The sequence below is a fragment of the Miniopterus schreibersii genome (assembly GCF_964146895.1).
Source record: "Miniopterus schreibersii genome assembly, chromosome: 9".
Classification (NCBI taxonomy): Eukaryota; Metazoa; Chordata; class Mammalia; order Chiroptera; family Miniopteridae; genus Miniopterus; species Miniopterus schreibersii.
This window is the reverse complement of record NC_138118.1, coordinates 75,411,634-75,425,195: the sequence shown is the minus strand read 5'-3', so window position 1 is coordinate 75,425,195 and position 13,562 is coordinate 75,411,634. Positions and strand designations below refer to the sequence as shown.

The 13,562-nt window shown below is 33.8% G+C and overlaps 1 protein-coding gene across 4 annotated transcripts in view; it reads right to left on the bottom strand.

Annotated features, from left to right (window-relative positions):
- The window catches only part of TAX1BP1 (Tax1 binding protein 1), a 65,543-nt gene that overhangs the window by 35,281 nt on the left and 16,700 nt on the right, over positions 1-13,562 (bottom strand). For all 4 annotated transcript variants that reach the window (XM_081146678.1, XM_081146680.1, XM_081146677.1 and 1 more), the window contains exons 4-8: positions 11,574-11,761; positions 7,875-8,033; positions 2,429-2,577; positions 2,246-2,336; positions 414-599 (exon numbers count right to left, since the gene is read on the bottom strand). In XM_081146678.1, the coding sequence (XP_081002804.1) occupies positions 414-599; positions 2,246-2,336; positions 2,429-2,577; positions 7,875-8,033; positions 11,574-11,761 (773 nt within the window). The remainder of the gene's footprint in view (positions 1-413; positions 600-2,245; positions 2,337-2,428; positions 2,578-7,874; positions 8,034-11,573; positions 11,762-13,562) is intronic.

Sequence of the window (13,562 nt, the reverse complement as noted above, 5' to 3'; positions counted from 1 at the left end):
AGTTGATATGGAATGATTTCCAATTTATACTGTTAAAGGAAAAACAGCAAAGTACAAAAGAAGGGGATCAAGAAAGGGATTAAGAAAGAAGGGGATCGAAAGGAGTATGTGCGCACACACACATGCATATAAGCTTATTTTTGCACACAAAAAAAAAATCAGAAGATAAACTGAAAACTAAAGAAAATGTTTACCTATGGGTATAGGTTTAAAAGGGGTATTTTTAGGGAAGATAAAGGGGATTTGCCTTTATTTGAGGATATGTATTCATGTTTTGTTCTTCCAACTTTTCTCACAAATCTGAACTTCTTCAAAAGAGCAGGAGAAGATTAAAAAGAGAAACCACCATATTGTACACATTTAACACAGACAATGTTTTACAATCTTCAAATACATGCTGCAAAAGTACTTACCTTACTCGAGGTGGTAAGTAGGTAAGCCCTTTGCAGACTATCCTTTTCAGCCAAACAGAACTGCAGTCTACCAATCTCTTCTTTGAAATGAGTAATCATGTTTTCTTTGTTCCCATCTAAATTCTTTAAAGTTTGGAGCTCTGACACAAGCTTGGTATTTTCTATTTCTCTATTCTTCAAGTGAACCTGTAACAGTGCTTGAAAATGTCAAAAATATTCTAACTCCATAACCTAAGTCAGTCAAAGTTTAAAATACCACTGTTTCTCTCTAACCCAAATATGAGTAAGGGATGGGAAGACTTACCAGACTTGGAGTCAGGAGACACAAGTTCTACCAAGTGACTAGCTAACTATCTGGGCACAGAACACAGCTTTTCTAAGCTTTTTTTTTTAACACCGATTTTCTAAGTTGTTGTTGTTTTTAACTTTCCACAGGGACTAGTAACTCGATCTAACAATATTACCTAAAGTCTTTTCCTTAGATTTAATAACTTTAATTTCTCTTTAAAATCACAAATGGCAAAGAAACATTATATTACAGACATATTCAGATATAAAGGCATAACAAGATTCTGGAAAATGTCTTAAGCAATTCAATTTTTGCTTGTGAAAACTACTATACCACTTACTTCCTGTATGCCTAAAAATATATTTGTTGATTAATTAACCGAACAGATTTTTCCCAGGAACTTTGGCTGTGGCTACTCGTTTGCTCACAACAGACATACAAATCAAAATCTATAACTGAAATTACAACAAGTACAAAAGGTCTACTTTCCACCTATCTTGCTTTGATAAAGAGTACCAGAGATAAATGAACTAACATACTTCTTGCCCTTTACTCTTTAAATGTATGGAATGCTGAAAGACTAATTTCTGTTTACAAGGATAGAATATAACTCTGGGTTCCCTGAAGAGCTCAGCAGCCAAAACCTTTGCAACATCACTTTAAAAACACTACCTAATTTTCATAATCATCAGCTCATGAAAGTGTTTCACCAATTCCTCCAAAGGGGCTAGAAGGGAGAGAAAAGAAATCTCTCTGGTATTCACATGAACTACTTGCATGGGAAATTCTGAGGTTAAGAGTATAGTTAAGTTTTGCCCTGGCCATATGGCTCAGCTGGTTGGAGCATCATCCCATACACCGAAAGGTTGGGGTTCGATTCCCAGTCAGGGCACATACCTAGGTTGTAGATTCAATCCCCGGTAGGGGCCTGTACAGGAGGCAACCGATAAATGTATCTGTCTCTCTCTCTCTCTCTCGGCATGTCCTTGGGTGAGGATTAAAAAAAATAAAATACCAGCAAATTAATTTCCTAAAAATTAACTTTTATGATCTATGCAAAATGAGGTAGTTTTAAAATACATCCCCCAAAGCTTTGATTCTCCTCTCTTCAAGACTTAGAGCCTAATTCCCCTCTCCTTGAGTGTCGGCTGGGCCAAGTGAATTGCTTCAGTGTACAACTTTGGAGGGTAGCTCATTGAATGCACTGTGACTTCCTCCTTACTCTCTCCTGGAGAGCTCACTCCTAGGGAAGTTGGCTACCATGTTGTAAGGACATTCAAGCAGCCACTGAAGAGGCCACACAGCAAGAAACTAAAGGGCTTCCTGCCAGAAGTCATGTGAGCGAGTCACCTGACAGCAGATCCTCCAGTTACAAAAAAACCATAAAGTGACAGCCGAAGCCAACATCCTGAACTGCAACTATACAAGCGACCCTGAGCTGTAACAACTCAGCTAAACTGCTGGCCGATTCCTGACCACTACGTAAGTTTTAGAGTAATTTCGTACACAGCAATAGGTAATAGAAACAGAAAGAATAAATTACCTTGTAAAGTTCCTTCTCATCCTTTTCTGTCTTCAACTGATACTCAAATTGTTCTCTTTCACACTGTGCCTTCCTGAGTTTGTCCTTTAAACTGAGTTAAGGTAAAGTAACATTAATATAGACAAAAAAACTTTGTTAAAATATTTTTAGAACATAAAGGTATCTTTTAACTGTCAGAAATACCTGTCCAATTCAGTTTCTTTTTCAATTCCTTTATTTGTCACTAACACAATATCTTCCTCAAGCTTGACAGCTTTGGATGTAGCATAATTGTATCTCCTCTTAAGTTCTTCATTTTCCATTTTTAAACTTTCTGATACTTCAGTAAGTTCCTTAGAAAGAACAATAAAGTATTTTGAGAAACATAATTAGTACAACAAAATATACATCTTAAAGAAACCTATGTATTCTTAAACTTTAATCCTACATTTGTCCACCCTACAAAGTCCCCTCCATAAGCTAAGACAAAAACTAAACCTGAAATTGTAACATGCATTCAACTTTACATATACTAAATTAATATTTTTTCCTGCACTTTCAAACATCCTGTTTGTTGATTTCACTAACTTCTCCACCAGAGGGCAGGCAACAAAAATGAGGAAAAAGGTTTAATTTAGTCACTTTCATCTTTCACACCTCACTTTTCAATGTTACCCCAATGACAAATCAGGTTTCATGATACTACCAATGTTAACACCCCCTTCCTCTAGCACAGACCACTAAGTCCCACTGATTACTATACCAAAGCACTAAGTTAAGATATCTGCCTAAAGCAATGTTTCCAATGCTCCTGCCACTGTGACTCAGAAGTATGAACATTCAAAAAAACAGCAAAAAATGAGGTAGTAAATTTAATAAATAAAATGTATTTCTATTTAAAGTAGAATATTCTACCTTAAACAGATAAAAGTATAAAATTTTGATATCAGTTAAGACAATGAGGTAACGTATGAGAACTTGATCAAACACTTCTATATGCATGTTTTATAATCTGTAAAATGGAGATAACGACTTTTCTGCCTAGTTTATAAAATTATGAGAATCAAATATAATAGTGCATATGAACATCTGTTATGAAAAACTATGCATCAAAAGAATTGATAAATTAAGACAAATTCTTTTTGTTAAAAACAATTTTTTAATTTCCCACTAATAAAAGTATCACATCCCCTAACAAAATCACCATTCTGCCAATTTAAAAGTACCAAATGTTATAACAGTATTTATAAGCCACTTTGATGTTTATAAACTCAGCCAAATTTTTATCTATAGGTGAAATATCATTTTAAACATCTTGCTAAAATATGAAAATTGCTATGCTGCATCTACACTTTGATAATAATAAACACTCTATCGGTTTATTTTTCCTCAAAGCAAATGTTTGCCTTATTGAATCTGCAGCATTAACCAAAGATTGTTATACAAAACTAAATGCTTTTGTGATTCTAACACCACAACACCAGAGAAAGCAAATAACATTTATTCTGATATAATTGTTGTCAATACCCAATGATTGCTGTAAAAGCTGACACATTTTCAGTATCTATCTTGCTGATTTATAAAGACAGCCAGAGAGGTTTCTAAATAGTTTTTTACATTTTTTATTTTTAGTTTAACATGCTGTCTTGGCACCACAAACAAGCGACAGACTTAACCCTAGGACAAAGATTAAACTATACTGCCCATAGGCAAAAACTATTTTCTGATTCTGTAATTAATGATGTTTTGTAGTGGGTAAATAGCTTCTAAAAAGGTACGGGGCAAGAACTAGAAAGAATCATAAGCAACTAAATGCAAAACATAAACTAATTGTTTTGTCTATGGGTCAGTTAACTCTACAGCGAGTCACAAATTACTTCTAACTATAATTTGTAAGTCTCAAAATCTTTCTGGTACCAATAAAGACACCTGATAGATTCTCAGCCATCCAAGCCTTTTTTCAAAAGGCATGAACTAAAACACAGATTTGTTTCAAGTTTCTGGTTCTCATGTCAGAGGGAAGCATACGCATCTTCAATGTGGCTAAGTCTTCCTTAAGGTGAAAATGGCATCAAGGCCCTAGGTACATGTACAAAACAGCAGAAATCATGTTCCTTTGGTTTTTTTTAATAACTTTTTTAAAAAGTAAAATCTACAATACAATCTTTGAAAAACACTTGAGATTTGAGGTAAGCAGTAATTTGGTCAGTATTTGCAAATCAGGCCAAAAGGACATCAAAATTCTAATATTAAAATTATAGATAAGTTTCTACTTATTTCATAAAGAATAACTACTGTCCATTTTCCAAGAGAGCAAGTTTAAATACAATAAAATGTAATAAAGATTACTTCTACTAAAGTGTCAAAAATCTGCCATGAGCAAATACACTTAAATTCTACCTTTATAAGAGAATACCAGTTCAAAAGACTAATTTTTTTGGTTGGAGGAGAGAAGAGAGGTAAGAAAGATTGGCCACAAATAAATCTAATGTCTAAATTATTTCCTGCACATGTATACATTCCACAGACAAGTAATTCTAATATTGGGTTTCACATACATTTTTAAAGACAGAGGCAGAGAATAAGAAGAAAAAAATTAGGATAGCATAATTTTACTTATATTGCCTTTTAATGAAATTAAATGGTTTATGTGTATTGTTATAATGTATGTTACACCTGGATATGTAACATGTTACACACAGAGCAATGGAAAAGAGAACCAGAAATAAACCCATGCATATATGGTCAATAATTTATGACAAGCCAAAAATATACAATGGGAAAAGATAATCAGTTCAATAAATGATGCTAGAAAACTGGACAGCCACGTTCAAACAAATAAAAATGGACCACTATCTTACAACATACATAAAAATCAATTCAGGCCCTAGCTGGGTAGCTCAGTTGGTTAGAGCACTGTCCCGATACTCCAAAGTTGTGGGTTCAATCTCCAATCATGGCACATACAAGAATCAACCAATAAATGCATAAATAAGTAGAACAAATCGATGTTTCTCTAAATCAATAAATTTTTTAAAAGTTTCCCAAAAAATCAACTCAAAACTGGGTGTCCAATGCAGCAATAAAGCTTTCAAGAAGAGAAAGCCAAATACATAAATATAGTTGAAGAGGTCCATACTAGCCAAAGCTACCATAACGAATGACCTTTCCACGTTCTCTTAATCCTATATATCCTATACCTGTGATAACTCCTAAATGATGGTAATGACTCAAGGTACCCAACTTAGTGTGTGAAATTTAAGAACCAAAACAGTATGTATACATAACAGCTCTTAACATGCTTCTTACATTGTACAAGAAATACACAATATATTTAGTATCCTCAAAAATAAGTTGGTGTAAAAAAAAAACCCAAACCTTGGAAGTACATCTTATATTATTAACATTTGAGTTAAGAATATATTTTATGGAAAACCTCAATTCATAGTTTAGGCTCCAAAAAATTATAAACCAAACTAAGTAAAAAACCTAACAGGGTCACAGCTGTTTTAGTCCTATCTGAAAAACAAGATTCAACATTAAGCCTCAGCTTTCAATCTTTTAATTTTCAAATATGTACCTAGCCCTCCGAAACAAAACAAAAACAAGAATAATGAATAGACATGCAAACTGCTACTTCTTATATAAGTCTAATAAATGCAAAGATGAGGTAAAAAAAGACTAATCAATACAATGAAACATTTGACAATAAAAAAATATATAGTACTGACACATGGATAAACCTTGAAAACATGCTAAATGAAAGAAGCCAGACACAAAAGGCCACATACAGTTTCATTTGTAATACACAAACCCACTGACACAGGAATTTGGATTAGTGGCTGCCGGGGGGGGGGGGGTCGTGTTCATAAATAGGTACAAGATTTCTTTTGAGGGTGATGAAAATGTTCTAAAGTTAGGTTATGGCTGCAGAATTCTGTACATGTAATAACCACTGAATTGTATAAAGTGGTGGCCTTTACGGTTTGTAAATTACATCTCAATAAAGCTGATTTTTAAAAGATCAATTATTCCAGTTTTGTTTAAAAAATAAAATAAAAAATAAAAGATCAATTACGTAAGGTCTTATCTTCGGCACTCAGAGGTAGAAATATACAGTCTCATGAAGACTGCTGGTACAGCAAAGAGTAGCAGAGAATGTCATTAAGAGCACTGGCCTGGAACCAGACTGCCTACCACATTTCAGGGTGTTTCTAATCTCATGGGCTAAGTGCATGCTGTACCTGGGCATTTTCATCAGTCATCTTCTATCTCACCTTCACCCCTCTGGCTTGTAATGGGGGGGGGGGGGGGGAAGACTGGCATTCTACTTTGGAAACTGCCAAATCCAGTTTCAAATAAGAAACATTTAAGAGAGAAAAAAAAGTAGTAACTATACAAAAACAGCAAGGGAGTTATAACAATTAAATAAAAAATTTAGCTGAATCCCCGAATAGTCAAGGCAGGCACATATGATGAGATTTTATTATATTTTAATATTTGGTGTATCTGCTTTAAAGTTCAAATTTAGAAAGTGGTTCCTTAACCAAACAGAATATCCTGCTCCTACTGCAGGATACTCCAACTGCAGAATTCCAAGGTTCCCCAAGAGTAAAATTAGGAAAATGGCTGTATATTTTAAACTAAAAAGGCTAATGTTAATACAGACAGAAGACTACAGATGTTTATAAGGAGATTTACAATTATACAAATTGTTTACCCTCTAACTTCAAAGAGCAATCCTCAAACACACAGAACAAGGCAAGAGAGATCTTCAGAATTTAAGCCCTGGTTTGATAGCATCTTTGCACAGGTGTGCAATATACAACCACTGCACTGAAGTATTAAAATTTTTGAGAATCACTGCACTAACGGTCCAGTTAACAATTATTAAACAACTGCTCTTAGGCCTTGTTAAAGAATTGAACAGACCACATCCTTAGGGAACATAGGTCAATCCTGTCAATAGACATACCTGATTAGTTATGAGATTGTGATATGTATAACCATAATCTGTTTGTCAAAACAAATTACTTTTCTTGTGAAAATATTAAATAAGTCAATGACTAAGTTACAGCCCCCCCTTTTTATCAGCTACTAACTAAAATCCATTTGTATCTCTACTGAAACCACACAGTTTTATAATTACACTTCTGGTTTTGTTAGCTCAAGAAATTATGCCAATATTAATTAGATATTTTTAGGATAACTTATAGAATTTCTCACATCAAGGATATGAAACTTTTGTCTAATGTTTCATCTCATTTCACTAAATTGTGCTTCTTGGAAAAGCAATTTAACTACTTTATTCTATTTTCCCCTATCCAGTGTTTATCATTCCTAATTGTATTTTCAACCCCTCCCGTCAAAATCAAATATCTACAATTAGATATAAAGCACCTAAAAACAGTTGTCAGATACTATATCATCAAGCCTGGTACCAAAAATCCAAAATTTCAATCATTTACAACAAAAGCAGCTGTGGCAGAAGGTTAACAGAAACTGACCTGTTTTTATATAACTATCTGTCTAAATGCTATTGTTTTTCAACACAGGGTTTTCAATCACTTTAATTGGTTCAGTTCTTGAAAAAAGTGGGTTTCAAGGCAATATACTGTATCAACTATCAGTTACGTAAGACACAACTAACCTTTTTGTCTGCTTGCAACTGGTCATTTCTTTCTTTTTCATGGTTAAGTTCTTTTTCCATTCTTTCAACTTGTTCTCGAAGTTGTGTGGTTTCTTTTTCCAGAACAGCAAGTAACTTTAACAGTTCTTCTTTTTCTTTCATGGTTTTCTCAATCTTCAACTGTAAAACAAAAAACTCGTTTTTTTTAAATAATCCTAAAATGTTACAAATTGATTTCCATTTCAAAAAAACAGTAAAGAAATTCACAGAAAGAATTTTTACATACTACATTTCACATAAATTAGCTGTTTAGCATTCACAGAAAAGTTCATCAATCATAAATTTAAGCCTCCTTTTGATTGGGCAAAGAAGAAAAAAATTAAAAGTACAAAACTAATGAATTTTATTATGAAGTTTCCTGTTAATTACTTTTCAAATCAGTACTAAAAATAAGGCATAAAACTTCGTAAGTGATTAACTATGGGTTTTTCTAATCTTGAGTAATAATCAAGAAGAAAATGTATACCTCTTCCTGAATGCAAATTATGGGAAATCGTTGAATCTATTAAGAACTTCCTCGTGTTATATAAGGCCTTCGTGCAGGGATTACTATTAAAAGTTTCGGTTTGTTTTTTGGTTTTTTTGGTGTTTTTTTTAAATATATCTTTATTGATTTCAGAGAGAGGGCAGCAGAGGGAGAGATAGAAACATCAATGATGAGAGAATCATTGATCGAGCCCGCAACCCGGGCATGTGCCCTGACCAGGAATCGAACCCCGATCACCTGGATCCTAGGTCGACGCTCAACCGCTGAGCCACGCCTGGCCGGGCAAAAGTTTCGGTTTTTTAAATAAGGTACTAAGGAATAAATTTAGATATATGTCCTTTATGTGGCTAAACTAAAACAAACTTTATAAGTAAATGCAAATTTTAGGACTAAAATGCAGATTGTAACATTATATAATATTAATTGATTACACTGGAAGCACTAATAGTTCCTCAGCTCAAGAAAATCTAAACTCCAATATTCTAAAAAATTACTAAATTAAGGGTCCTGAAATAGTAGTAACTAAAATGATTGCTATTTCTTCTCTTACAGCCAGAAATCATTGATTCTAATAGGGGAAGACTGTATATTCAGAGGAAGACTTCACAAAGGAAACATCATATACATTTAGCTAAAATAAAATGTATTCCCACAATAGACCCTGCCAGTTTTCCAGGGTCAAGGAACCAAACTGATTACACTCTAAAAAGACTTCTATGAAAGTTGAATGGCTAAAAATTTTTAGAAGGACCCTTCTACCTCCTTCATCACACCAAATGAAAATGACAGGAGTAAATGCCCTCAAAAGAGAAAACTTTAGTAACTAAACTTCATACCTTGCCTGTTTTACTTTTTAATGCTTTTTTACTCTAAACTTTCTCACAGCTTCAAAATACAGATACATCTTGATATAGTGTAAAAGGAACAATATTTTAAGAAATATTTTTTCCCAGTGATTCATTTAATCAGCACACAAAGAAAGTCAAATTAACTAAAAATGGTATACAAGTCAAATTTCTTTTTTTTAAATGTTTTTGTTGATTTTAGAGAGAGGGAGGGAGAGGAAGAGAAAAAGAGAAACACTGATGTGAGAGAAACATCGATCAGCTGCCTCCTGCACACCCCTCACTTGGGATTGAGCCCATAACCCAGGCATGTGCTCTGATAGGGAATCAAACTAATGACCTTTTGGTGCATGGGATGACACTCAACCAACTGAGCCACACTGGCCAGGGCTACAAGTCAAATTTCTGCCCCCAATTTTATACTATGAAATCTTTCAAGCATGTGGCAATTAAAATTTTACAATGAACACCCACACATCCATCACCTAAATTCACTAATAGTTTGCCATTTTATTTTATCTCCCTTTATATTCAGTACTTAAGTTATTTAGGTAATTTTGCAGGGGGTAGGACTAAGCCATTTGAAATAAAATTGCAGGCACTTCTTCTCAAGTACTCAGAGCAAAGGTCTCCTAATAAGAATTGTTTCCTATTCAACAACCATTATAAAGGCTAAGAAAATAATTTTTTTTTAAACTCTAGCTCCAGTCAAGATTCACACACTGAAGAACTGTTTCATTCATTACTTTTAATGTTAATAATACTCTAGATAATGTCTCACATTTGTACTATTTTTGTGCTGTTTTAGATAAAATCACTAAAGATTTTGATGAATGTGGAAATTTAAGATTTGTCCAAAAAATTGGTCAGAATATAAAAACATTTAATCTCAGAAATATTTCCCTAAGAGACAGCAATTTACATTTCCTTATGAAGTAGGAAGAAGTGAAATAAACTGTACGGTGTCCCAATTTACTTAGAAAAAGTGCAGGAGAGAGAGAGATGCCAAAATGCCGTTCTTCTGTTAGCGGCCCTGAAATCAGGGTGGTCTAGCAAGTATTCGAAAAGCTGCAATATAAACTAACTGCATTCTTATTAAGAGCTGAGCTTGTTTCTGCATCTCTGATTAGCATTCAAATACCAGGCTAAAAACCTTGATCATCAGGCAGCTGTCAACACAAAATGTTTTAGTCACCCTATAAAAGTTACATTTCTTTCTTTAAGATAAGAGAAGAATTTCTGGAAGGGGGAAAAGAAGATATGGGAGAATTCACAAGAAATTACCGGTTCCTTCAAGCCTTCTTAGTTCGACTGTTTTATTAAAATAAAGTATTTTATCTATAACCTCTTGTCTTTTTTCTCTAATCTCAGTTTTTTAAGGTAAGTAAGATAAAATCAAAGGCATAAAATATTTATATATAAAAAATTCATCTGACTATAAAGAAAAAGCAATGACTTGTCATAGACTAAATGTGAATATAAAGTAACCAAAAATGGATGCTGAAGCAATTAAAAAAGCTGTTTTTCACAGAAATGCAAATTTAACATTCTAGCACTTAGGTTTAGGTTAAAGATATTGAGAATGTCTTGAAATAAGAACGTTGTTCTATTTTCTTCTTCAATAACTACTGAAAATTAAGACATAAGGCCCTATTAGACCATCTGCACAGTACATTTCCATTAGAGCCAATGCAATGGCTCCAAATATTCAATTAAAAAATAGAAGCTTTTCACCTTTTCTTTTTTAATTAGGGTTAATAAAAGCTTATTCATTTGATCAGATGACAAGGAAAAAAACCATTCTAAAAATATTCAACCTAAACTTAAAGAGACTGGGATGCTTCTTGATTCACTGCCACCCTTGTGATAGAGCATGCTCATGGTACAGTACAATAAAGTTCACATCCAATGACAGATTTATTGCTTTATACCACTTTCCCTCCAGCTTCACCCTCCAAATCTGTACTACTCTACAATTAATGGATTAGACCACCACCAAAGAAGAAAATTTAGGGTGAGGGAATATTGGGAAAGCTTTAGGTCTAAATTCTCTCAATAGTTATTTACTGCACATCTACTATGCACAAAATACTGATAGGGCCTAGGGACAGCCCCTGCCACAGTGAAATCAATAATATAATCATGACAGAAAGACTTTTGAAGTACTTAAAAAATATATTAAGTTTATTATTTTAGTTAAAAAGCATTTGCTTTTTAGGTTATACACTTGCATAACCTGAGAATTCTTAAAATGCCAGTTAACCTGCGTTCTTACATGCTGTGTTCTTAAAATTATCTATGAATCACTAACTCACTGTTGGTACCAACCTCAAGAAGGCCAGCTTTTGTGGTCACCACCAACATGTCAGAATTTCCTTCATCTTCCAGAGTAAGCAACTCTTCAACTGGAGAAGCAGCTCGAAACTGGAAAGGTGTACTTGCTCCACGAATTTCACCCTTATGGGTAACGTAACAGAACTGATAAAATTCTCCATCATCATTTGGAAGGTAATATCCTAAGAGGAAGTTAAACAAGAAAAGTATTAAACTTCCTATTATGTTATTTTGACTTAATTTAACAATACTTGCCATCTCTTCCCATTCCTGAACCTCATTTAGGATATGTCTTTCCTCCTATCTTTCATAAATTATCAAAACTAGACTCTCTTTTCTTCCTTTAACATGCCCAAATTTTTTTATCTTAGGTCTAAACTTGTATTCCCAGAATCTTTACTAAAAGCAAAACTAACTCATCTGGGAGAGTGTCAAATATGTCGTTTTCAATAAGAGAGGCTGGAGGAGAAGCAAAGGAAGAACCAACATGAAAATCTAGGAGCGTTATTAGGGGTGAGAATATGCCATTTAAAGAAATCATCCCTCAATTCATTACATGTAAAAGGGAGATATTAACAAAAGGAATATGCTATGCGTATGAACCACGTTAACGGTAGAAAAGAGGATGAGGTCCACTGATGCTAGAGAACAAAAGCAAGCTTTGGAACTACACAGATTTATTCTGGAATTCCAGCTCTACCACTAACTATTATTTACTTAACCTCCCCGAGCCCAGGAGTTTCTTAGCTATAAAACAGACACAAAGCCATCTATCTCAGAGTTCTAAAACATCTACAGATAATGCATGTATACCATCTAGCCCACTAGCTGGCAAATAATATTCAATATTTGTTGCTTCTTTCTTCAACTCAACTGTTACCTTCTCTTTTAAATTTTGCTGGATTATCCTCCTTCAAAATTAATTTACTTCCTCTCCAAAGCTTCCATGGTATTTCTTTACATTAAAAAAATTTTTTAAACTCCACAGTATAGCTTGTATTACTATTCATTATACACATGCTTTATCTCCTATATCAAGACCTCAGAAATATTGAGGGCAGATACATAATATAAAAGTTCTGGAACCTCCCCAAGAATGACTTGTAAAAAGGAAACATTAAATGATTGTGAAATGAACATACAAAAATGAATATATTCACCTTATCTTGGATATTACTATCTACCCAGAAATCTGTAATCACTATGCCTATTATTCTTTCATATCTTAAAATTTTCAGTCTCATTACTATGATATCTACTTCACTTGGTTTCATTCTTTAAAAAATAGCTGGCTTTTCTCTTTAGAAACGAGGAGGGGCAGAGAAAATACAAGGTAAGTCTAGAACATCTCCTGGTGCTTGAAAGAAGGAAGTCTTTAAAAAGAACTAGGGGAGGAAGGGAATGTAAAAAACATAGCAGCCCACCTGATGGAGTTACCTAGGATCAAAGAAAGCTAGAACAATTTGAGCAACAAAAATATGATAATACTAGACTTTATTCCATAGAATAACATAAATATCCATGAGTCCATGGACAAGGGGACTTTTCCTAACATAATCCCAACTAATAAATACACAAAGAATGAGAACAGAAGAGCATCATTAGGCAAATACAACAATAATTGTTGTAAGCACGATTTAGTGATGGATACCAAAATGAGTGGGTAAAAGTTTGAGAAGAAACAAGATATTTCCTAAGTCTCAAGTAGTTCCCCATAATAGTCATTAATTACAAAAGAAAAACTACTACCTCTACAGTGGAAAAATCCTGCAGACACACCACCTTAATCAAGTGATCAAGGTTAGTATCACCAGTAATATGATATAAGGACACAGTCTCCCTGATACAATACACTGAGAAGGGTACAACATTAGTTCTATGGTATTCTTCCTAAAAATGTGTAACCTCAATGCAATCATGACAAAGCATGAGACAAACCCAAAATAACAAACATGCTACCAAAAAAACACTGAACAGTACTAT